At 42.0% G+C, this 24,238-nt stretch overlaps 2 protein-coding genes across 3 annotated transcripts; both read left to right on the top strand.

The window, feature by feature from the left end:
- Positions 1-12,320: 12,320 nt before the first annotated feature.
- On the top strand, positions 12,321-20,219 carry ppp5c (protein phosphatase 5, catalytic subunit). 2 transcript variants are annotated; one of them, XM_067507777.1, is made up of 13 exons: positions 12,321-12,464; positions 13,900-14,141; positions 15,528-15,675; positions 15,817-15,938; positions 16,020-16,085; positions 16,213-16,311; positions 16,451-16,556; positions 16,775-16,917; positions 17,032-17,119; positions 17,226-17,266; positions 17,366-17,544; positions 17,625-17,706; positions 19,057-20,219. In XM_067507777.1, exons 1-13 carry the CDS (start codon positions 12,368-12,370, stop codon positions 19,117-19,119), a joined length of 1,476 nt encoding a protein of 491 aa, XP_067363878.1. In that variant the 5' UTR covers positions 12,321-12,367; the 3' UTR covers positions 19,120-20,219. The 2 variants fall into 2 exon arrangements, with proteins under 2 accessions (XP_067363878.1, XP_067363879.1); XM_067507778.1 differs by lacking the exon at positions 12,321-12,464 and adding an exon at positions 12,781-12,886.
- Positions 20,220-20,356: 137 nt separating this feature from the next.
- On the top strand, positions 20,357-24,224 carry LOC137129012 (THAP domain-containing protein 5-like). The gene is made up of 5 exons (XM_067507779.1): positions 20,357-20,920; positions 21,765-21,948; positions 22,433-23,238; positions 23,433-23,619; positions 23,811-24,224. The coding sequence occupies exons 1-5, from the start codon at positions 20,847-20,849 to the stop codon at positions 23,928-23,930; spliced, it is 1,371 nt and encodes a 456-aa protein (XP_067363880.1). The 5' UTR covers positions 20,357-20,846; the 3' UTR covers positions 23,931-24,224.
- Positions 24,225-24,238: the final 14 nt, after the last annotated feature.

The raw sequence follows: 24,238 nt of genomic DNA on the forward strand, positions 1-24,238 counted from the left end.
AAGGGGCCTCTCGGAAGAACATGGTGAAATGTAACGCGATCGACATAATTGATTCTCTTTTGTTTGCCACCTCTCAAAACGATTCCAACTGATCTTTTGCCAGGTCTTGGTTTTTCATGGTGCCAATGCACAGTACGTATCGTGTTATCTTGACAGAACTTACATAAGTGGAATGTTACGCACCCCCCACCAGAGCACAAGATAATTACCAAACCCACGCAAGGAAAAAATATGAGTACTGTGGTTCTTTCCTGCTAATGACTGAATAAAAGTTGTGCATGTAAAGAGGGTCATAAATCTCTCATGGTGTTAATGGAATAATCCTAGAGGGAAGTCAAACTCAAGAAGGCTTGTCCTCATTGCCAGTGTTCATTTCTCAGCAGCTGCCTCCTCTCGAGCCCTTCGGCTTTTTATGGGGCTGAACGCAACAGCTGATACAGACTCCGGCACATCCCAGAAACCCATCCCAAAGAGAAACAAGGAGAGCCCGTAATCCTAACTGCAGGAATTGGAGCTGCTCAGCGGTCAGTAGGTCAGATTTGGTTTTCCCTGTAGGTATGTGAATGTGATCTGGGTGATCCCGCAAATGAGATATACCCTCTTAGTGAAATGACCCATAATAGGTAAGGATTTGAATAAAAGGAAAAAGAAAAAACAATCGCCGTACTATACACAAGTGTTTTACAAGACAAGAATAGTACAGATGCCTGCAGCATGTCAAGGCCAAGCAGGTGTTCTACTAACATGATCCACGTGCCGGGTTTATATGACTGCATGAGTAACCAGAAAATTGTTCTGCTGTTGCTCTTTATCAGAGCGAATAAGTCATTCCGTCCTCACATAATTGGCCAGTGAATTAAAACGATGTGCTGCGTCTCATCTACTTTTATCTGCAAGAAATGAAAGGCTCTGTTTCATGTAAAGCTGCCTGGAACATTTTCCCTCTGAGGCACTTCAGTTCACGATGAAAACTGATCACGCTAAATGTCAGCTGAATCACCGCACTGCCGGGCTTGAAATGCTATTTTGGGTTCTGTCTTATTACAATTACATATATGACATTTGCAATTACATGTCCGCCGATCTCTCGCCACAACTGTTCATTAAAATTGGAGCAGTAAAGCGTCCCGGTGTAATTCCTGTGGACTCAGACAGAGCTGACTGTGACCTTAATAACACACCCAGGTGTCCTGCTGCTCCTGCTCAGTTCTGCTTTACAAACACACAGCTGTGCAAACTCATTGTTGGTCCAGGTGCTGAATGTGTGTGTGCATACACAACGCGAATGCAGACGCATCAACAAACATGCTTTCCTACTCCCATAACCATTTTATTTTATGTATCTGCATAAATAAACTGTAAAATATGACGTGTTGTTTCAACTTAAATATATAAGTACAGCTATATAGATATAAGTTATGGCAAAAAGAACAATATCTGGAAAGGTTTGTCTCTCAGGCAGTGCATGGTGGGAAGTCTACTTAAACTGTAGTTCTTTTTTATTTGTAATCTAACTTAATGAGCTGAATAATCAGAATTCATCCATTCAACTCATCACTTTAAGTTTAAAGAACAACTCCTGTTTAGAAGTTCCAACAAAAACAAACTATATGTTTAAGTTGAATTAGTTCGATCTTTCAAAACTTAAATATTTAGGTTAAGTTAATGAAAACTTAGCTGACTCCACAAAAGTATTACTTTATTATTAGCACACACGAAAAACCTTTTCACTTTACCAATTTAATCCAGATTAAATGTGACGTTCTTTTAGAAAAGAGTGCTAAGGCCTAAGGTGCAAAAGGTTAGAGGTGACAGGTGTTCTCCTCTCCACCTGTCCGATCTTTACTACCATCCCTCTCACTTCACACCTGCACTTTAAACCAAGATGGTTATCAGAGTCTGAGTCACGAAATCTCCTGCTGTCTTTTTTTCTCTCTTTTTTCTCTCCCATGTCTTTTTAACCCTTGCCAGCTCTTTGAAGACTCCTTGGCCATTCTGACTTATCCACAACAAGACAGGAAGTGATAAGGGAAAAGGTGTAGGTGAGCGAATAAACAAGAGAGAGAGACAGAATAGAAGACCACACACCTATACCTGCATTTGGCAGATATGTTTTCAGTGCTAATGCCTATAAAATAAAAATGGACTGGGGGAGAAACAACAAATGAAAATGTTTAATTTCCTTTGTACCAGGTGGTGTTGGCTTTTTTTTTGTCATACACATAACCAGTAGCTAACATCAGAGCTTAATGCATGTGAGATCAAAGGCGGAGGAGAAACTCAAAGCCTCTTCAAAGTGAAAACTACAAAGGGAAAGTATGATAAACCATGTGAGAATGTCTCCTTGTGGTTTTAAAGCATGCTGCGCCCTGACTCATTTTCTGGACCTCGGTAACTAAGAAATGTTTTCTAAAAAAGGAAAGGTACCAATTACATCTCTGGACTGGCTCCTTTTCATGGTGCCGCCCCTGCATTTCCTTCCTCCTGAGAGTCTCTCTCCCTCCCTCTGTCCCTGGACACATACCAGCTCCTATAAACAGCCACTATCTCCCTGGGTAATAAAGACAGGAAAGATCTGACTCTAGGGTCTGAGAGAGACAACATCCCTCTACAAGGGTCAGCCACTAAATAGTCGTTTAACGTCACACCTCTGACTGAGAACCCTGATGGTGATGGGCCTGTAGATAAGCCTCAATGTTTGCAATTAGTTTTTAAAATAGGGTTTTTGCTGAAACTCTAAATGACTTACTGGAGGTTTCTGTCCTCAATAAATGCGAAATTCTTAAATACTGCTGTAATGGCATTGTTTGGCTAATTCTTTACTTAAATTTGTTTTTTTCTGCAGGTCCACCCATAATTTGGGTTTGTCCATTAGTTTGTGGACAACAGCTGTTGCGGGAAAAAAATGTCTGGGAAAACTAAAACAATGAGCTAAACGAGACTTAAAGGCTTCACAGAGCTGCAAACCTGAGATTAGTCTCACTCAAGATGGACCCTTTCACAGAGCTGAACCAATAACTAAATAAACTCATTAGTTGATTTACACAAAATACAATACATTTTACATTTACATGTAGTCATTTGTCCAAAGTCACTGAGAAGACAATGAAAGTAAAGCACTTTTAATGTAATGTTTTAGCTGCCCTCTGCTGTCAGACAATATTGACTAGAAAGTCTGCAAGAAAGTTAAGGTCAGACCTTTCTAATGTTGTAGAGGGCAAACCCACATCCCAAAGGAAATGTGGTCAATAAAGCTATGTGTTTGTGATGTAGGGGGTCTGTTGGTGTAGAGGGCCTGGTGGTGTGGAGGGCCTGGTGGCCCAGTGGTAAAGCATTGGGCTCTGATGCAGAAGGCTGCGGGCTCAAATCCTACCCCACCAGGTGTGGGCCCGCCAAGCCTCCAAGGGCGACCTTGGTGCCGGTCCCAAGTCTGGACAAAAAAATGGAAGGGTTGCAGCAGAAAGGCATGTCTAAGGCTTGAAAGATTGAAGATGCCACATCAGAGTGAACATGTCTAAGAGACAAGCAGAAATGTGTACTGAGAGAGTAGAGGGATCAAGTGAGCAGTCAGCACTCTGGAGGACAGGCAATGAGCGATGGGTTGAACCTGAAAACACACCTTGAAGCTTTTTTCTGGTGAGACCCGAGCCGGCTTAGTGCCTAACCAAAGATGCACAGGTCAGAAAGTGCTGCGCATCTCTTGTGCAGATATACACCAACTATTTAAATCATGAATCAGTTTTTTAGCAAACGAAAAACTGATATCAGCTTCTGAGTCTAATGGTCTGATGGTTCCTACAACACAGACAGATAGCTTTCCATGGAGTTACAAAAGCCAGTGAAAGAGAGGCAGGCTGAGTACGCCACAGTTTCAGCTCTCAATAAACTCCTCAGTGGGCTTGAACTCAGGCACTGACCCTCACCATTGAGAGTAAACTTAAGTTCAATCACACTCTATTACTCATCCCTCTGCCTCTCTGTTCTACTCACATGTTCATAGACTCCCAAACACTCACAGACACTTGCTGACACAGTGCATTCCCCAGCATTTCAGCCCAACAGCAACCATCACAACAGGATTCCCAACCCGATCCGTAACCTAAGTTAAACCCTAGACCTAAAACCAGGACTTGATCCTCCAACAGTCCACTGAAGGTGTGTGAGAAATCTAAAACTGGCAAAAATAATGTCCTGACTTTCTCAAAAAGTCCAAACCTACAAGGTATAAAACTTCCCATGTGCACACACACACATATGGATAAACACACACACACACACACACACAAACATATTGTAGTAAGGTCGAGCTGCTGACTCCAGTTAAGAAAGGTGTGACTAAAGTCACAAATCACACACACTAGCAATGCACTGACACAGTGGACAGGACAATACATCATTTTCTTGTTCTGTGAACACACACACACACACACACACACACACACACACACACACATTGTATGCATCACATGGTAACCTGACTCTTTTCATTGAATGAATGGGTGGTTAGGGAGGTGTTTTCAAGGGTAGCTTGGTATATGGTCTGTTTTAGATTAGTCTGCAGTGATCTGTGGCCTGCTGTGTCAGTGGGGCTTTCAGCTGTATTGATGGGCGTCCGAGGGTTGTGACAGCACAGAGAAAGTCTCGGCAGCCCGTTCCTCCATTGCCTCTGAGGGACATTAGGTCAGCGTGCCCCCACCCCTCCTTAATCTCCCCACTGGCTCTGAATTCCCCAATGAACAACACATTTCTCCTTCCCAGTCCCTCTGTTTACGACACACCATTGTTTGAAGCAGAGTGTTCGTGTATGTGCATGTGTGCACAAATGTGTGTGTGTTTGTTTGTGTGTTAGCCTTAAGCAACAGAGCCTAAGTAAATACATAAATGTTTCAGCATGACACTAACAAGGCTGGGAGTGTGTGTTTGAGAGCATTGTGAATGTTCTGCAGATTGGACACACCTGAACAGGTATGATAAGGACAGACATCTGTATGACAGCTGTTTTTAACAGCACCGGGCTGAAAATGGAATCTAGGCCAATTGAATTACACAGAGAGACAGGGAGAGTGAGCCATGGGTGGAGGAGAAAGTTGAGTCATCACCATACTTGGGATGCGCTTGTTTTAAAAGGCATAGATTGAAAGGGGGCAGACTGGGTGTTGGGACAGTGAAAAACAAACGAGTTGCTTTTCTAATTAAAGCAGCCCTGAAGGAGAGGGTGGGGGGGGTGTTACAAGATTGCGGGGTGGTGGTGGAGGTCAAAGCCAGCTGAATCATTCCTTTTCACCCATTTCCTGTGATCCGGGCACTTTGGGGGGGGGGGGGGTGAAATCATGTGCTTGGTTTTGTGCAATCCTTTCTCACTCCTCTCACGCAATCCTACTTTGCACCCATGAGAGCATATTCAAACACACTCGTGCATAGTTGTGCATGTATATATCCGCACACACGTGCTCACACATATGCATGAGCTCATACCTTTATGTGCAGTTGCATACACTATATTTTTTTTCCTTGTAAGTACTAAAAGAGACAATAGCCTTGCTTATACCAGTATTTATTAGACTATTATTCACCACATGTTTTTTCACTTTACAGAGTGATGCAGTCCACTCAATGCACTTTGCTTGATTGTCCTAACTATGTATGTGCCTAAGCAAACTTTTAATGCTTGTCTGATAGCAAGACGGCTCTCTTAATTCAAAAATACATCATTTAACTATATTCATGTTATACAGCACAGAAGCATTTAAGGGGGCATGGTGGATGAGTGGTAGAGCATTGGTTTGGGATACAGAAAGCCACAGGCTCGAATCCCACCCCACGAGGCGTGGCCCCGCCCAGCCACCAAGGGCCACCCGGGCACCGGCCCTGAGCCTGGTTAAAAATGGGAGGTTTGCAGCAGGAAGGGCATCTGGCGCAAACACTCATGGCAAATCAATGTGCGGAAAACACATCCCACTGTGGCGACCCCTGAAGGGACAAGCTGAATGCCGTTGATGGACAAAGGGGGGACTTGACCACTTTTCAACTTGTTTCAATGAAGGGTCTGCAAATTAAAATTAGCGCTACACTAACTCAAGCACAGTAAATCCAATTTTCAAATTTATGTTTAAAATTGTACATTATAAATACAAATTTATAATAATATTATTAAATATTAATATAAAGGTAAGGCAGTCGTCCATGGGCGCGACAGGGTCTGTGGTTCAACTCCCCGTCCCTCCTACATGTTGAAGTGTCCTTGGGCAAGATGCTCCTGGCAGCTCAGATGATCACCCTGCATGGCATCCGCTGTCGTGTGTGAGTGGGTGAATGAGAAGCAACCCTATAAAAGCAGACCACAAAGCAGTTCAGGTGATGTCATCTGGAGGAGCATCATCATCACATCATCTACATCAAAAAACTAAATGAAGCCATCTGTAGGGTGTTTTTTTAGCTTAAAGCAGAATGATATTTTAATATAGGTTAACCAGCTCCATAAAAGTAGGGATTTCTTCCTAATAAACCAGGTACAAATTGTCATAATAACGAAATACAGATAAAACAATGTATAATGACTGTTGACCAGTGCTGATAATAATTTTGTGTTATAGTCACAACAACTGAAACTTGCAAGATGATGTAGTTGTAATAAGGGATATACTGACACTGTGGTATGAGTACCTTCTTCTAAGTAAACTTTACAAATAGCACACATAGTGTATATCCTCTCCACAGTGACCAAAAAGAAACAGTGGTTTGCAGGCATAACAAAACCCAGACCCAGACCAAAACTAGGCAGTAATTTAGCCCAGCCTATGTTAGCATCAGCAGCACAGTCCAGCCCCCCTGGCACTGTTGAATCACAAAGGCTAACACTGGAACAGCTGAGCACTCCACACGCAACATGCTTTCCCCAGTGGCCTCTGAGCCGTCTTCAATTTAAATTAATTAAGGATAATCAGCTCTTAGACCACACTGATGATACATCACTGAGATGCTGAAAGTCTGCTGCATCCCACTGAGGCCAACTGAGAACTTAGAAGATGGAACTTAAGAGAACGTAGATGGTATCTGTCCTTTGGTTCATGCCACCTGATGAACACATGTGCCGCCAAGTGTGGTCCTGATTTAGTTCAAAATATACCTACTGGTCTCTGCACTGCAAGTAGGTGCAAAAAGGACATCTGCTCCGGAGAGTACCTAGATCTGATGCCGCCTCCCCCGCCTGGCCACCCAAGTGTACAGGATGTGACCTAATACTTTACAGTAAAGAACCATACTCCCTAGTGATGAATAAAAAAGGGCTCAGGGATGAGTCTGGAAGGCACCCAAAGGTCTGTCAGTAGTTAATGCTAACTGACAGGAAAGTCCAACAGTAAGAGCAACAGGAAGAGGAACCCCCCACCCCCCCCCCCACCCCACCCCCCCTCCACACAGCATCCTGGATGGCCTGCCTATGTGTGAATGGATATTTTTAGACACCGTGCAAGGTCTCTGAGTCTGTATTTGTACTTCACAGCTGGTATGACCATGGCAAAGCTTTAGTGTCTCACTAGGAACTTAAAAGCATCTGTGCTCCAGTTTATATGTGTAGACTATTTCGCAGTGGTTGGGAAAGTAAAGTTATTATACTGGCTGATATTTACACTTGTGACATCGTTGTCTGATGCCGTCCTTGTTTGTTCTCGCTGTCTCACCACATCAGATCGGAGTTATTCACGCCAGTTGAGTCAATTCAGTCCCGTTAGGAGAGACTGGGGTGGCTTTCTCAACAGTCTGTCTCACTTTCCACCTTATTTACAAAAGGCCTTTGGTAATCGGCCTTTCCTTTTAAGTGCTATAGTCATCTAATGGTCAGAGTGTGTGCACCCAGACATCCTGAGTCACTTATTATGTGGGTTCCTTTCTGTGGGAACGCTCGGCCATGTGTGCTGCTCATAAACAGTGGGAGCTCAGCCTGCGATGTAAAACAAACTAGCTGCCACAACATGTCGCCGCTACCGTTAACTAGTGTGAAAACAACAGCCACACTGCCAGATGAAAGGGCTGCGGCGCCTCACACGGCTGCTCTGTTTGTGCGCTGCTGTCACTTTGATAGATAATCCGCAGGCTTTTTCTTGTTTCATGAGCTCAACTGCTAGAGGGTTGCCCTATACGTAGCACATTAGTGCAACTGTGAGATGGGACTGTGAAGCGGAGCCATTCACACAGCTGGTGTTGGTGAAAGGTTGAAAAAGGCGATCGAATGCAGCACACTCTGACTCCAGGTAAGCACTGGGCATCTGCCAAATCCTGAAACAATCACCAAAACGGTGCTGCTAAAAGAAATAAATTGAACCATGGCTGAGTGAAGTCACACGTTTTTTGCCTTGATGATTCCGAGGGTGGTTGATGTCATAGGGCGATGTAGAGCTGTGTCTAGGGTGGTCACCATCTACAAATATCATACTATGGGTGTTCCCCTACTCTGTTTCCTCCCGCTCACATACAGTTTGCAACACCTTTTGACCTCAAACATTTACAAGCTCTTGATTCAGTATGTCTATTTCACATCCTCCACCCTCTGCCCCGCTCTATCTATCTACATTCCTCCCTGAAATGTTCTGTTTTTCTCTCCAAGGCACACAGACGTGGGTCTATTTGCTTGAATCTCTCATTTCCTGTTTGGGGTGTGCATCCGATCCCTTGTTCTTGTGCCCAGCACACATCAAACACTCATGCTGCTAAAAATGAGTAAAGGAGACATAAAGGAGAATATGCAGAAAGCATTTCAATTAAGGAATGATGGCAAAAAGGAATGGGAGAGGGGTGTATGTGGAGAGAATCCATATGGACATGAGAGGAGAGTGGAAGGGAAAATCCAGATTAATCACACAAAAAGAGTGAAAATAAAAAGAAGATTTAAAATGAGTGGCAATACAATATCATCATCTATCATGTTATCCACAGATTGGGCCAAATAAGGCCAGACTGGTGCCAAATGCTGAGTTTAAACAGCAAGAATGTTTTTCAGCTCAAACTCATTCTTAAGGAGCTTTTAAGGGAATTTAAAGTCCCACAGCAATTTGTTTTTATTTATTCTAATTATTCTGTTTAGTCACTTTCTAAATTTCCTTTAACAAGGCTTCAGTGCCAGTCTGTCAGGAGGGGGCTGTCGGGCGTGTGCCATTAAAAAAAAACTTCCCATGGTGCACTCCATTCACCAAAGAAGATTTTTTTAAATGTATTAATTTATCTGAGATAAGGTCTCAAATGTTCTTTCCTTAGTGAATGCAGTGCACCACCATAGGACTCACATTACCATTGGCAAACATGTATTCCATTCTGGCTCAGTGTGGGCTCATATTGAAGTATGAAGTTGTGGTTTCAGTGGCTAATGCAGAGAAACACACTGTAACGTCACCATATTGAGTCAAACATAACTTTCTGTTTGAGAGGAAGTTTTTCTAAAAATGAGAATGAACCAGTCTGTTCCGCCAGCAAATAGGATATGAAACCAAACCAATGCTTTTTTTTTTAAATTAAAATTTAATGCAAGTAGTACAAACCATAAAGTATTTTAACAATTGAGTTAATTAAATAAATTAAAAGATAGAGAGTTAATTAAATAAATGTGGCCCTATTCATTCCCAAAATTCCAAAGTTATCTTTGTGGAAAGAGGAATCTGTTTTTTCCTGCTTTTACAGCTAAAAAAGTTCAAAATGTCAACAAAAATAAACAGTCTGCGAGTTTTCTTTAAATAAACTAGGAATAAATACCGGCAAAATCTGCTCCTATGATTTTTCTATTTCTATTTATGATTTTCCAATGGTTTCTATTGGAAACCATTGGAAAATAGGAAGCATAGCAAAAAATAGATATATTTTGTTAATCTGTAAATGCAGACAGGCCATAACACTGCTGCTGGTTTCCCTGCAGGCACTGAAAGTAGCAAGCTCACTTTGAAACAGCCCCTACAAGAAATCTAAACAGACGCTCAACAACCCAAACACAATTGCTTTCTATACTCTTCCCCAGTCCTCACACATACGAAACGTCCAAGAAACACAGGAGCAAGCAGAGGAGTTTTTAATGTGGAAAGGTAAAGCGGCGGCAGACGTTCAAGGCAGGTATGTATTGTGTTTCTTTTTCCAGCTACATGAAATTTCCAACGCCTTACTCGGCCGTAGCACAAATAACTTTAGTGAACGTGCGATGTGTCATTCCGAGATGTTGATTTACGCACTGATGATTGGGAGGCTGCGCTGAAACATGGAGTAGGGTCTTTTGTATTGCTGCCTCTGATGGTGAGCAGTCTGATTCGGAGGTGACTCAGAGACTATCAGCCACAAAATGCCTGCTTATAATTCAAATCTAAGCATGAGCAAGATGGGGGTAATTTAAAAAAAAATAGGAGGACGAGTAGAGCTCAAGAGGATGAGTTTTTTTTCCTCACCGAGTTGTCTTTGTCCTGCCTGGTAGAAAAACATGTGGTTCAAATAAGTGCGACCCCCCACAGATCCCCCTAAAGTCAGGCTCTCATTAGTGAATTATTTGTACAGAGCAGAACAGAGGATGGGAAACACAACTTGTTGCTGTTCAGCTTCTACAAAACACGGCCAAAGTCTGACGTGATGGTTAAAGGCGTGCAGTGAAAGAGTAAAAGGGGCTGTTTGAAACACTCGCCATGCAATAAATAGTAAAGAAGGTCTGGATAAGGCCTATGTAATATAAACTCCACTCCTCTCACTCTGAGGCCTCATCATTCACTGGCTCACAGCCCTGGAATGTCACTCACATTCCCCCTGACCTTCATCTGTCTCCTTCTGTGGTTGCTCGTATATCTGTGAGCTCCTCGATTTGTGTTTGTTTTAACTTTCTCAGAGCCTGTCAGAAGCCCACGCTCATGTATCTTACACCCATGAGGACAGCAATTTCCCTCCTCAAAACTCCCAGAATTTCTCTCTATCCCACTCACACGCCGTCTCTCCCACTCACTGTCTGCGTTTACTCTCATGTGGGGCTGAGTTGCTAAGGTCAGCTTATTCTCAGTCGATCTTGTTGTGTGTGTTTTTTTTTTTTTTCCTCTCCCTCAAGGGCTACTAGTAAAGCCATCACCGAACTAGACGTGTTATGTCTCAGAGAAAGAGTCGACTCATTCGTAGTCGTGCTAAGAGAAAGTGAACTCACACTCAGGGGCTAGTAAGCGCTCAACGGGGGTCGCAGTGAGTCACCCTGTCAACTGTTTTGGCTTCTTACTCCTCACTGTGGGATGTCGCTTGTGACTCAGAAGGGACCGGGCTGCATCCTTTTGCCACATGCTTCCAAATTTCTCTTACTCTTTTGAACTTCTGATCCCAAACATTGAAAACCTAAACACACCAAACCACAAGTCTAAATCTCAAAGGGCTGACTTTTCCTTTCTGCTACATAAGACAGATCTCCATCTGCTGAGGGGAAGGTCTTCCAGCTTCAGAATGTTTCAAGGTCGCGTGATGATTTTAAGAAACAGTTATTTGAAGCTGGTGCACATCAGAAGCCATGTGTGAGTGAGTGAAGTTGTGGACATGTGCACCTGTGCCATTTTGTCCCCTCATTGCAATATCTCTGGATGCCTGTGGGCGAAATTGCAGAGTTTAGATGACGGGAAACTTCCACATCCTCAACTCTTGTGGCATCTGGAAGAAGACCAAAGACACTGTGACACAGGCTGTGCTTTTGTGTTACATGAGTCAACATTTTAATTTTTGGAATTTTATTGCAGTTCGGGCATTTCTACAGGTCATGATTCCAGAAAGCTTGAAAAATGTAGCTCCCACATGTATTATTTACTTTTACCTTTAGATAACGATTGGGCTGGGACATATTGCTCACCACGTGAATATTTATTTCTGGTTAACCACACTGAAATGTAGTTCCCCCTATTTGCAATCTATGGTGACTGACAAACCCTACCGGTTAGGCAGCTCAATATCATGGGAAATTCAGTGCAGGTCTATCCCGCCTCCTGCTGGTTAAAAGGGACGCACATGGGAATGTTTCCTTCCTTTTGGGTGCCTCACACTTATAAAACACATACACACACATGAACGAACACACAATCAATGTTACTTTTATTTAATCTATGTGTCACAATACGTTATTAGATATCAATCAGTAAACCAGTAAAGTTTGTTTTTATTACTTGAATTGAGTTATAAATATTTTACTTAAACTTATATTTCGAATAATTAATAATAATTATTATTATAACATTATAATAAATAATAAGTATTTTTTTATTTCAGAATTTTGTGTTTTACCCATATTTAGACGCAACCTTGCATTAGTGGTAAGATTTTCAAAGTTGACTTCAAATTTTAAAATTAAAAAAAGACTTTTGCGACCTTTGCGACAGTCCATTCAATGGCGCACGTACCGGAAAACGGCAGTGAGGAGAAGATGGCGGAGGGAGGTAATGATGCAGAGCTACTCAAGGAGAAGGCGAATAAGTACTTTAAAGGTAATTTTGTAGACCCGTCAAGGCTGTTGTTTTTGTGAAATGTCTTTAGCAATTTGAGATGTGGGCACAAATTACCGTTGGGCATGATTGTGTTTCAACACGCTGCATTAGGAGCCGCTCGCTAGTATTGAGCTAGGCTAGCGCTGCTCAGGCAGCATGCTAACTGTGAACCCCATTCATTGGATTATGCTGCACTGAACTGAAACAGCGGCTAGCAAGTGTAGCCAACGCTAGCTAGCAGCAGGTACACAGCATCGACGTTAACCCATGCTGTCACGCGTGCGATGTCTAATGCGCCGTTAATTTACTCGGATTTGGTCTCATCCTGCGGTCGTAATCGCACGGTCCTGTAATGTGCTCCAGCATTGCATCGTTGTTCTTAATCACTCGTGTTGTCGGGCTGTCGTGTAGTTTAAAGAAAGGTACAGATACAACTGGAAATGTCTGGAAGCCAGCGGGCGCATGTGAGCAGCAGGAAGGCAGAGCGCCTGAAGTTCAGGAGAGGATTTTGTTGTTGTTGTTTTTTTACATTTGACCTTCTCAATAGGCGCTAGTTCATTTTGTAAGCCGGCAACCAAACGGTAGTAATAATTGTTTGGATTGACAGAAGTATCGACAACGAAAGTGCTCTGACTCTGGTCCACTGCGCGCCTGTGTTGGTGGACTGTCATTTTCCTGATTGCATGTTATAGAGTATCGTTGTGAAATGCTTCCTGAAGGTGGAAGTTGGGGATTTCTAGAGGCCCAGTTATTACCGGTGTTGACACCGTGATGAGTCAGAGCAGATGTAATGGGAAGGCTGCCTGCTGTCAGATGCGCAGGATTGCCTTTTGTCTGAGCTATAGCATAATCAAGGGGGCAATGTTAGATGTGAAGGCAAAATCATAATTAAGCTGGAGTACACTGGGTTAGCAGTAGCTACATCCTCATAGTGCGCTTACTCATGGTTTAAAGGATGACTTCTGTCTCTCATAGTTCCCCGTTTTCTGACCAGACTGTGCAGTATGGTCCATGCAGTGATGTCGGTGTGAGTGTGGGCTTGTTGCAGACCGAGATCAATGACTTGAAACTTAGGCCAAGTGCAAGCTGTGATTCTGTTTATTGTGACATCAGCATATAGCCAAAAATGTTGTTCTTGGTTTCAGTGTACCAAAATGCTTTGGGTGTCGCTGACAATTCTGAATCCAAGAGATCACTTCCCAAGGTGATACAGCAAATGTAGTCACACTGTCTAAACCCCAAATGCATTGTAATTATGAAAGTAAATCAAGGACAGGTCATTTCAGTGTGATTTATTGTGTACTTAACTTGTAAAAAAAAACTGTTAAGTGATGTTTTTGTGAATTACCCAACCAACTATTTAGCTGACCGGGTAAAATTTTAGGGGATTTTTACAACCATGTAATCAGTGTAATGATGGTACTTTTATTTTCAGAGAAAGACTACGAAAATGCTATCAAGTACTACTCAGAGGCCTTGGAGCTCAATCCATCCAATGCCATCTACTACAGCAACCGGAGCTTGGCATACCTACGCACAGAATGCTATGGCTATGCCCTGGCAGATGCTACGAAGGCCCTGGAGATTGACAAAAACTACATTAAGGGATATTACCGCCGTGCCACCTCCAACATGGCACTGGGCAAGTTTAAGGCTGCACTTAAGGACTACGAGACGGTGAGAAATATAGCATCTTGTAAATGATTTTACACTTTGGAATCCACGTAGTCTATTGTAACAACATAAAGTGCATAAGTAATGTGCACAGTATTTCAAATTTATTATATATATATTTTTAAATTAAAACAAAGAGCTCGAAAGACCCATCTGTTGATATGCGACAATGAGTTAGGCCCCTCCTGTTAGCTTAACAGCCTAAAATAGGTACTATCTTTTAATCCAGTTATGATGCCAATTAGATCTGGTCTGACGCCACTCGCACCCCCGCTAAGTTGGTGTCTATTGTTATATGTGCTGTTCTCAAAGAAGGCCATAAAAAACAGCAACAAAGGCCTCTAATATTCAGCTGTAGGTGAGCCTTTCTTTTACTGAATCTTAAAATATCCATGCCATTGTTCAAATCCATTGTTCAAATCCATCATGCAGAGTAGTGTTACTGAATATGTTAAATGTCCATTCATAGCACCACACAGAGACCGTTCTTTTAAATTAGATCCTTGATAAACCTTTAATTAGTGCTTACATTTTGCTCTTTGTAGCTAAATGCTACAAAGCTAACAAATCCTATTTAAAGACTAAAAGTAACAATGAATTGCATCTACCTGCTGTAACCTCTGTAAATCTGGAACCTGAGTTTATCTGTGCCACAACTCTCCATTGTTGTTCAAAAGCTATTACAAATGCATCAGTGAGCCTAAAGCGCACTACTGGGTGACATGTTTCTTCATCACGAAAAATCAGATATACTATATATAGTGTCCACTGTAACATCTTAATTGTTGTTTTAATGATTTGTAAACTGATATTATCCTGTAGAAAAAAACCAGTAACACAATTTGAGAGTCCACACATTCACTGTGTCGATGTGTGTGCGCAGTGAGATTGCATGTAGTGTGGTGCATGGTTGCCGCACTAAAACCCAAAATGAATGAATGAAGTTAAAAACGAGTGAATTAAGAGCACTAGAAGACAAAATTAATTTCTAAACAGTCATGGAGGTGGCTTGGCTTTGAAACTATGCATGTTGGTGAGAAGAAAACAACTAGAACAACGTGTTTCACTATCTGTGAAATTACCACTGCACAGAATGTGGAATATGAAAAGTTTCATGAGTCCCGTGTCCATAACAGGCCTAAACCAGCCAAACTACAATAGCACCCAAAGACTAATCGTGACCATCACTTTGTATCAGACTTAGAAAATTAATTTCAGAAACTAAAAACTTTTCAGCCAGTGACTAGACATGATTCATTGTTGGTTTCAATCTTTTAATGAGACTTGTCAAAAACAAAAAAATTGCAGAAAATTACTGACTTTATGCTTAATACCTGCCAGTAATTAACCAGTGTGGTTATTTGATGTCTTTCCCTCGTCTGATGACAGGTAGTAAGGGTTCGGCCAAATGACAAGGATGCAAGGATGAAGTATCAGGAATGTAACAAGATTGTGAAACAGAAGGCTTTTGAGAGAGCCATTGCTAGCGATGAGACAAAAAAATCTGTCGTGGACTCTTTGGATATTGAAAACATGAGTAAGTTTTCCTCTGTTACCGGACAAATACAAGTGGAATCTGTATTAATAATGTGCTTGACAAAAAGCACTGATGTTAGCATTGGTTAAACCATTTCATTCGTTACTTGATGTTTGATTTGAAGATGATCTTGTGTTGCAGCGATTGAAGATGACTACGTAGGCCCCAAACTTGAAGATGGAAAGGTCACATTGAAATTCATGAATGAGATGATGGATTGGTTTGAGGACCAGAAGAAACTGCATAGAAAGTGTGCTTATCAGGTTTGTTTATGTGAAATACAGAGAACCTCGGTGAAGGAAAGTTAACTGTACTCGTAGTTAAATATTTTTGTTGTCTTTCAGATTTTGGTTCAGGTTAAGGATGCCCTATCAAAACTACCAAGTCTTATTGAAATCACACTAAAAGAGGTACGGACTGCAGATATCAAATCAGATTTATGTAATTAATGATCAATGAATTATCATCTCTAGGGTGAGTCACAGAATGAAATAAAAATAATATGCCATTCTGTTTTTCTGTTTTTCTTTTGAACAGACAGAAAAAATAACTATTTGTGGTGACACGCACGGGCAATACTATGATCTCCTCAACATCTTCAAGTTGAATGGCTTACCCTCGGACTCCAACCCTTATGTATCCTTTTTTTTTTTTTTTAAACTAGTGTTCAATGTAGTTTAATTTTATTTTTATTTTTTTACTATTGTGTATTCAAAAGAACAACAATAGCCAAATCTAGAACTGGTGTGTCATAGTGCTTAACCTCAGATTCCAGCTGTTTAATGGCGACTTTGTGGATCGTGGCTCTTTCTCTGTTGAGGTCATTCTTACCCTCTTTGGTTTTAAGCTGCTCTACCCTGACAACTTCCACTTGCTTAGGGGTAAGAGCGCTCACTTTGTGTTGGATGCGTTTGGACAGTCTACAAATGTTTGCTCTCTCATGTCTTAATTGCATTGTCAGAAAGTTTAAAGCACAACAGTGCAATTCATTTATTTGCAATTTCTGTGCGCACTTTTTATTTGGTTTCAGTTTAAATAATCTTCTATAGTTGTTTGAAGTGGATTGTACTGTGTACAATAACCAAGCTTATACCTGCAGGTAACCATGAAACAGACAACATGAACCAGATGTATGGATTTGAAGGAGAGGTCAAAGCCAAATACACAGCTCAGATGTTCCAGCTGTTTAGCGAGGTCTTCCAGTGGCTGCCGCTTGCACAGTGTATCAACAACAAAGTATTGGTGAGTCCAGACAACAATGGTTCATCAGCACAGGGCCAGTCCTATAATTGCAGATCATGGTTTCAGTTTAACTCACTTTGCACACAAATGTCTAATGAGATATCTTTATCTTAGGTTATGCACGGGGGACTATTCAGTGAAGATGGTGTCACATTGGAGGACCTTAGGAAGATTGACAGGAACAGACAGCCTCCAGACACAGGTAGGGTCAGACTCCAAGTGCACCATCAATATAGCACATCCTATAAGGAACCAGCTTTGGAACTTAACACCGCAACATCTTAACACCATCCTCCACTTTTCCACAGGTCCCATGTGTGACCTCCTCTGGTCAGATCCACAGCCTCAGGTCAATTACCACCCACCCATAATTTTAAACGTTTGATGAACTCAACATTGAGTCCGCCTCCGTTTTGGATTAATAATCATCTTTCTCTATCTCATGCAGAATGGTCGGTCAATCAGCAAGCGCGGAGTGAGTTGTCAGTTTGGGCCAGATGTGACAGAACGCTTCCTGGAACAGAACAAGCTGGACTTCATTGTGCGTAGTCATGAGGTCAAAGCTGAGGGCTACGAGGTCACTCACTCAGGGAAGTGCATCACCGTGTTCTCAGCACCCAATTACTGGTACGTAATCACGCCGACTGACTTAGAGTCATCTCTTACAGAGGCTCTCTGCTTCACTCACTGCCTTTGCCTTCCCCTAGTGATCAGATGGGAAACAAAGGAGCGTATATCCACCTCAGGGGATCGGACCTCAAGCCAGAATTTCACCAGTTCACTGCTGTGGTCAGTATATTGTACTTTTAAAATGCTTTATTTTGAAAACACTGCTAATCAATTCACAAAAGTGCATTTTACGGTGTATAGCTTTAGCTATTTGAAGCTCACGCAGAACAGCAGCTTCAGCCGCAGTGTTCTGCGAACTGAGTTCCAGCTAAGAGTAGCCTCTGCTGCTCCAATACCGATGTTCAGGACAGGCAGTACTCTAATAAAAATGATTTACTGTGCAAGCAACATCCCATGCTCTGAGTAGAGATCCATTTCAAAGCGGGGAGTTACTGTTAGACTCAAAGTTTTTACATCCTTGGGACACTTATCCCCGCTGTGTAAGTGTTTTCAGCACCTGATGTTAACAATACACAGGTTACTCCTATCATTCAGAAAAGCAAGGACGTGTACTATCTTGAATCAAAGCAGTCCATTCATGCTAATTCGGTAAAGAATACTAGCTATTTACTGCCCTCAAGTAAATACAGCTTGTTTAGTCTGATCTGATGTTCTCCAAGGAAACATGGACGTCGTGCAGCATTTTTAGTTGTGTTCGATAGAATTTTATCTAGGCAGTCAGAGTAGTGACAGATGAATAAATAATGTAATTGTAATTACAGTGTTGAATTTATATTTCAAGTGAATCTGAGTTTATTTAGTTAATGTAGCTGTTTTATTAAAGAATGATGTGTTTAAATAATTCCTGAGGACTGACCGTTAACATGGATAACGCTTGAAGAAATTGCATAAAATTTGATTTGCTACCTACCGACCAGAATTCATCTGCCATAGATAAGTGACCCATTGTCGTAAGAAAACATATCAATGTTAGGCCTGTTTGTTCATTATTAAAAAAATGGAAAGTTTATCCATAAACAGTTGTACAGACTATTAACACCCATCATTTTGGCAGGAGAGTAGAGCCAGTGCACATGCTCACGCAGACCAATGCAGTTCATTGTTGTTGACTGACCTCCTGCTTCGAAAACATATCAACATATTTCGGAATTATGCTTACTAATTTAAAGAATCTTTTAATAGTAACACAACTGTTACTTGCAACTTTTTTTTTAACAACATTCACATTTGTTTTTGTAACATGGGGTTAACTTGATGCACAACTGTAGTGGGTCCAGTTTATAAGTGTCTAAACTGCTTGATTACAAGTAAAATAATCCTGAAATTTAAAATGATGTAAAAATTATTTTGTGATTAAGCAGTTAGGTAAAGACTGGATTAAGATAGAAATAACTATTTAGGGTGGTAAACTTTGCAACTAGACAATGGTAGTAATAAGTTTGCAGCCTAATCAGAAAAAAAAGCTGATTGAAGTGTGATCTGAGCTTTTCGTCTCATTTTTCTTCACAGCCTCATCCGAATGTCAAGCCCATGGCATATGCCAACACGCTAATGCAGTTGGGGATGATGTAGAGTCCACCTGGATCTGTTCGTGACATCGACAACCTCTCATCTGACCTAAACCATCCCAGCCACCTCACTCCCTCCAGCGCTCGGACGTGCTCTCCTTCATGCATAGCCTAAGGGATCCCTCTCCCTGACAAACTTGAGCTAGTTAAGTGCAGAAAACGTGGTATAGTTCAGATGGGAAGAGATCGCTTAGACCAGACCAGTCCAGAACTGGGCCACTCATGTTATTATTTAAACTGGAAAATGTATTTCCATTGCCCACTTCCTCATAAGCTCAATCAAGGAGAAAAGAAAACAACTATAAGAATATCAGACGAGTCTCCTCTGAGCTGCTTGGTTTTTGCATATTTGATGTACTCAGCAGGTGGGATCGAATGCCTGGTATGTACCAAAGATCTGTACTGAAAATGATTGTTCAGTTTTTACAAGGTGCATCTTGTGACTCTGAAACCTAGAAGAATTGTACTATTGGCCAGTGTATGCAGCTTAGAGGATTGTAAACTGGTATAAGAGCATCATAACTCAGTGTTACTCAGACCACCCTTCAGTATGTCCATGTTATTTTGTTTTTATTTTACAGTAATACAAAAATATTACTCATACAGTCCCAGTCCCAAAACAAAAAAAAAAAAAAAAAAAAAAAGAGATCAGAGTTGTCTCTGGGTACACTTAAAGGTGCTGTTTGCCATTAGTGGTGTGTTTAGCTGGTTCAGTCATCTAGCTGGTAACATTTCATTTGCACTGCTTCCCGTGGAGGAAGATACCGCTGCTCTCCATGTTTTCATCTTTGACTGTTTGACATTGTGCCACTTACCCGGCAGCTCCCGCACAGTCTACAACTAGCTTTGGTGTAAGGCAAACACTGATGGCACTTGCCGGTGACTTAATACCCCCATATGTGGATTTCTTCAGTACACAAACGTCCAAAACGTACTCCTGTCTTGAAACGCACAGCTGCATTGTTAAATGACCCTCAACTTTTTAGATAAAGAAATACACTTAAGTGTATGTATATATATACTGTATCATTTAAAGAGTCTGTGTAATGTTTGGAGAAAAATATTGAATAAAAAAAAAATCAAGTCCAGTGATTTTAGAAACAAGCTGGTATCTTTCTTTGCCTTATAAGATGGCCGTAGCCGCAGTTTCTAACCCTCGTGTATCCGCTTACGATCGCTTTTTCTTAAAGTTATTTAACGTGCGACGTTTTGAAAACCCGGAAGATCGTTTGAGTGCACATATCGTCGTTCTGTGGGTGCTTTCTGGTCGCCCAAATGTTTGTCTAATTATCTGGGTGGTGAAATATGCAGGCAATTAAACGATAAACAATAAATTTCACCATTTTTCAAACTAGCGAATCTTTCTGAATCATAGCAAAGATGGCGGACAGACCAACTACAGGACAGGAAATCGCATCAACTTTGGGAAACTGGCTTAAAATGTTTTCGTGCAGCGGCAAGTTTTTTCACCCGGAAGGTTAGAAGAGTTTCTCTAGATAGTGAACACATCACCATAGCCAGAGGCGCTTATTACGACCTGCGGGGTTTTATTTTTCAAGCATCGCCAATTCACGACTCAAGAGAAGCCGCTTCATTTTAAGGCAACAGTCGCATTGATATGACGACATATGACGCGCCTCAACAGCTGATCGTCACTACGCGCCACGAGTTGACAACACAGCACGAGTTTCACCTTGTAATCTCAGCTGGAAACACTGACATCGGCTCGAGATGCCAAAATATTGTTCGTTCCAAAACTGTAAAAATGATTCCGGTAACGGCAACGACAGGAAGAGCTTCTACAAGTAAGCCGGTTGTGTTATTCCGTGTTTTAGCTTGCTAGGTTTGCTGCACTGAGAGAAGTTAGGTGACGCTTCTTAGAGCACGAAGCAACTTGTGCGTTCGCTGAACCTTCCACAGCGTTGAGTTTCATATTGATGCGGACCAAAAAAAAAATCAAGTTTTTATTTTTATTTTTTTATTTTGCCGTTTTGGTCTGACCTTTGAGACATTCTGAATATTGTTTGACTCGTGCTTTTCGGCTGTATGCGGGTCTGAGGACTGAGCTTTATTGACAGAAGAATTGAAGATAAAGGAGTTGGGGAAATGTTCAGTTGAGTCTTGTTTTGTGGGTTATGCACATCAGGAACACCGAATCTAGTGGTGATGTCATTTTTAACTAGGAGCTGGGAGATGAACACAGGAATCCGTTCGGAAAACTTGCAGTGTCATTTATGCAGGTCTACCTCATCGTTTCATTAGTTACACCTGTACAAGCTAACGCAATCCAATGCCGCAGCTCTGCCGTAAATTCCAATTTTATAAGTCAGAATTCGAATCCTGGATCTCCTCCAGGTACCTGAGTTTCCCCCCCAAAGAGATGCAAGTTAGGTTAATTGTTGAATCAAAAATGCCCAGAGGTGTAAATGTCAGTGTAAACGGTTTGTGTTGGCGTTGAGAAAGACTGGAGACCTGTCTGGGGTGGACCCTCCCTCTCACCCAATGACGGCTGGGATAGGCTCCAGCCATCCGTGACCCTGAATAGGATAAGGGGTTAAGATGACTGGATAGATGGATGATAAAGCCTTAGGAAGCATTTTCCCTGCTGTTCTGTCATTTGAAACATTTCACGTTTTTATTGTGTTCTAGGTTTCCTCTACAGGACCCGGTACGGCTCCAGCAGTGGCTGAGGAACATGGGACGTGAGAACTGGACTCCCTCTCGACATCAGTATATTTGCCATGAACATTTTGCACCTTCATGCTTCAAGGTGCGGTGGGGGATACGTTACCTTGAGAGTGATGCGGTGCCCACAGTCTTCCAGGAGGCCGGGGTAAAACAAAAAACGTGCTACAGTCTTTGAATTACATTTTTAGGGCTGCAGAGTATTGGAAAGTTTTGTCTTTTATTCCACAATCCCCTTTTTGTTAACATTTTGACCATTTGGTTCTCACATGTTTCAAGAAAACAAATTTGTGCTTAAACTTTGTCTTTAGCTGATTTTGAGTCACAACATAGAGGTACTGCTTCATAATTTTCTGTATTTCTCAAATCACATACCATCTTCTCATACGTTAGATTGAGAAGTTTGCTTTATAATTAATACAATAAATCGTTGAAAACGTATAATACAAATAATTTTTTTATGACACTTGACTAAATTCATGACTTGCAGTTTTCAAAGACCAACCACGTCTTAGCCGATTCTGATGAGTGTGTAGGAGAGAGTTATGTTTGCAACCTAACACGTGCTTTTATAATAAATGACAAACAGTGTCACGTTACATTTGATAAACACTCACTCCGCTTCTTTCTAGAAACGGAAAGCCACGGATCAAAGAGAGAAGAAGCCCAAACGGCTTCGAGTTAACAGTAATCGAAGCATAACTGTGTCAGATGACAGGATCGAAGCTGGTGATGCTGTAGATGTGGGAAGTATGTTGCACACGGTCCACCTGTACGAGATCACGGTCGAGCCATCGCCGCAGGGAGAAACCAGCCTGGTTGAGTCGAGCCATGTCGGAGAGTCTCAGTTGACGAACTCGATGGCATCAGTGGACGGATTTGAAACGGGAGCAAATTTCCCTTTAACTTTAATCCAGACGGTAGATGATCTAAGCAGCAGCGAGGAGAACACAGAGGTGGTACTGATGTCTGAATGCCCAGCAAGTGAGGGCCAGGATGAGCTTGTAAATGGAATCACTGCGGCCATTTTAACTCAGGGCCCCGGAATGGTTGTGGACGGGTCCGCACTTGGCTGCACGAATGACGTCGTGGCCTCTCTCGCCGTCGAAGACGTTGTCTGTACCACAGAGGGGCTCCCCAACATTCACGAGGGCCACGAGTCTCAAGTCATCGCCTACTTTGAGACGATACCGAACGTTTTCCCCAGTGAAACCTCCGCACAGTTCGCCTTCTCCCCAGATACAGTGCTGTCGTCTGCGCTGAGCTCCAAGCCCATCACGTCCACTCTGCCTATAGTGTCTAAACACATGCCAGCTTCTCCCACATCCCCGGTCCTCGCTGTGGAAAGCCTGGACACGGAGGGGGAGGAAGTAGGTGATGGCAAGTCAGAGGAGGATGTAGGCATAGAGCAGGGGGATCAGCAGCTGGAGGAACACTGGTGAGCAGTTACACTCATGTTTATATCTTATTTCAGAAAAAGGACTTTTAAAAATGTGGCTATATAGGTAGAATTTAGCAGTAACACCAAATATTAATAAGAGAGAACCTTTTAATTATCATTAGGAAGTACTGAAGTAGTCTGGCTTTCTCTCCCATATTTCATATTCGCTTTTTCATCTCTTTCCCCAACAGCTACTATAAGAACAGCTTGAGTAAGGAGCAGCTGGAGGCGATTGTGACAGAGCTGCAGAAAAAGGTGAAAGTGCTGCAGCAGCGACACCGCCGACACCTGGAGAAACTTCTGGGTCTGGAGAACACCGTCAGCCAGCTGAGACAAAGCAACCTGGTGAACGAGGAGCGGCTGCAGCTGCTGGAGAGGGTATTTATTCACACCAGTTAAGACCACATAGATTTTCCTTTCAAATAAAACTTATATTATTAATGTTTCTAATATGTTTCTTAATATTTCTGCAGTCGGATGTTTTGTTTTATACGTGTGCTACTTACTTTCGCATAATATTCATTTGACATTGTTTAAGTGCTTCTATTTGTCATCTCCCCTTCCCACAGGCCTACACACAGACCAGTGCAGCTCTGTCAGACGCCGGTGAGACGGTGGCCATCATCTACGAAGAGGACGACGCCGCGTACTTGTATGCTCCACTAAACGACGCAGAGGAAAAGCTGTGAAGCCCAGCTGGCTGCAGGCGTCATGTCCGTGTGTCTGTCTTCTGCTTCTCCCGCCAAAAAAAATTACGTGACCAACGCTGTTGTGGTTAAATGTTGTCGAAAACCAAATACAAATTGTGTTTGTAGTTTTCGCTTGCAGCAGTTGGATCTGGTGTGAGCTTTGCACAAATATGGACGATGTTGAATGTGTTTTATAAGGGCTGTGTCCTCTATCCCTCTTCTTTCCACCACTTTTTGTCTTCCCACTTCAAGGTATTTTGGTTATGAACATATGAAATAAAAAAAAAACTTCCATTTTTCTATAGTTA

Source organism: Channa argus, chromosome 6 (assembly GCF_033026475.1).
Source record: "Channa argus isolate prfri chromosome 6, Channa argus male v1.0, whole genome shotgun sequence".
NCBI lineage: Eukaryota > Metazoa > Chordata > Actinopteri > Anabantiformes > Channidae > Channa > Channa argus.

What these genes read in the sequence shown, in the direction of transcription:
- LOC137129012 (XM_067507779.1), top strand. Translation starts at nt 20,847, where the DNA reads ATGCCAAAATATTGTTCGTTCCAAAACTGTAAAAATGATTCCGGTAAC. An exon ending in CAGCAGCTGGAGGAACACTG is followed by an intron (nt 23,239 to 23,432) that starts GTGAGCAGTTAC and finishes TTTCCCCAACAG; the next exon opens with CTACTATAAGAACAGCTTGA. An exon ending in GGCTGCAGCTGCTGGAGAGG is followed by an intron (nt 23,620 to 23,810) that starts GTATTTATTCAC and finishes CCCTTCCCACAG; the next exon opens with GCCTACACACAGACCAGTGC.
- ppp5c (XM_067507777.1), top strand. Translation starts at nt 12,368, where the DNA reads ATGGCGCACGTACCGGAAAACGGCAGTGAGGAGAAGATGGCGGAGGGA. An exon ending in TTTGGATATTGAAAACATGA is followed by an intron (nt 15,676 to 15,816) that starts GTAAGTTTTCCT and finishes CTTGTGTTGCAG; the next exon opens with CGATTGAAGATGACTACGTA. An exon ending in ATAGAAAGTGTGCTTATCAG is followed by an intron (nt 15,939 to 16,019) that starts GTTTGTTTATGT and finishes GTTGTCTTTCAG; the next exon opens with ATTTTGGTTCAGGTTAAGGA.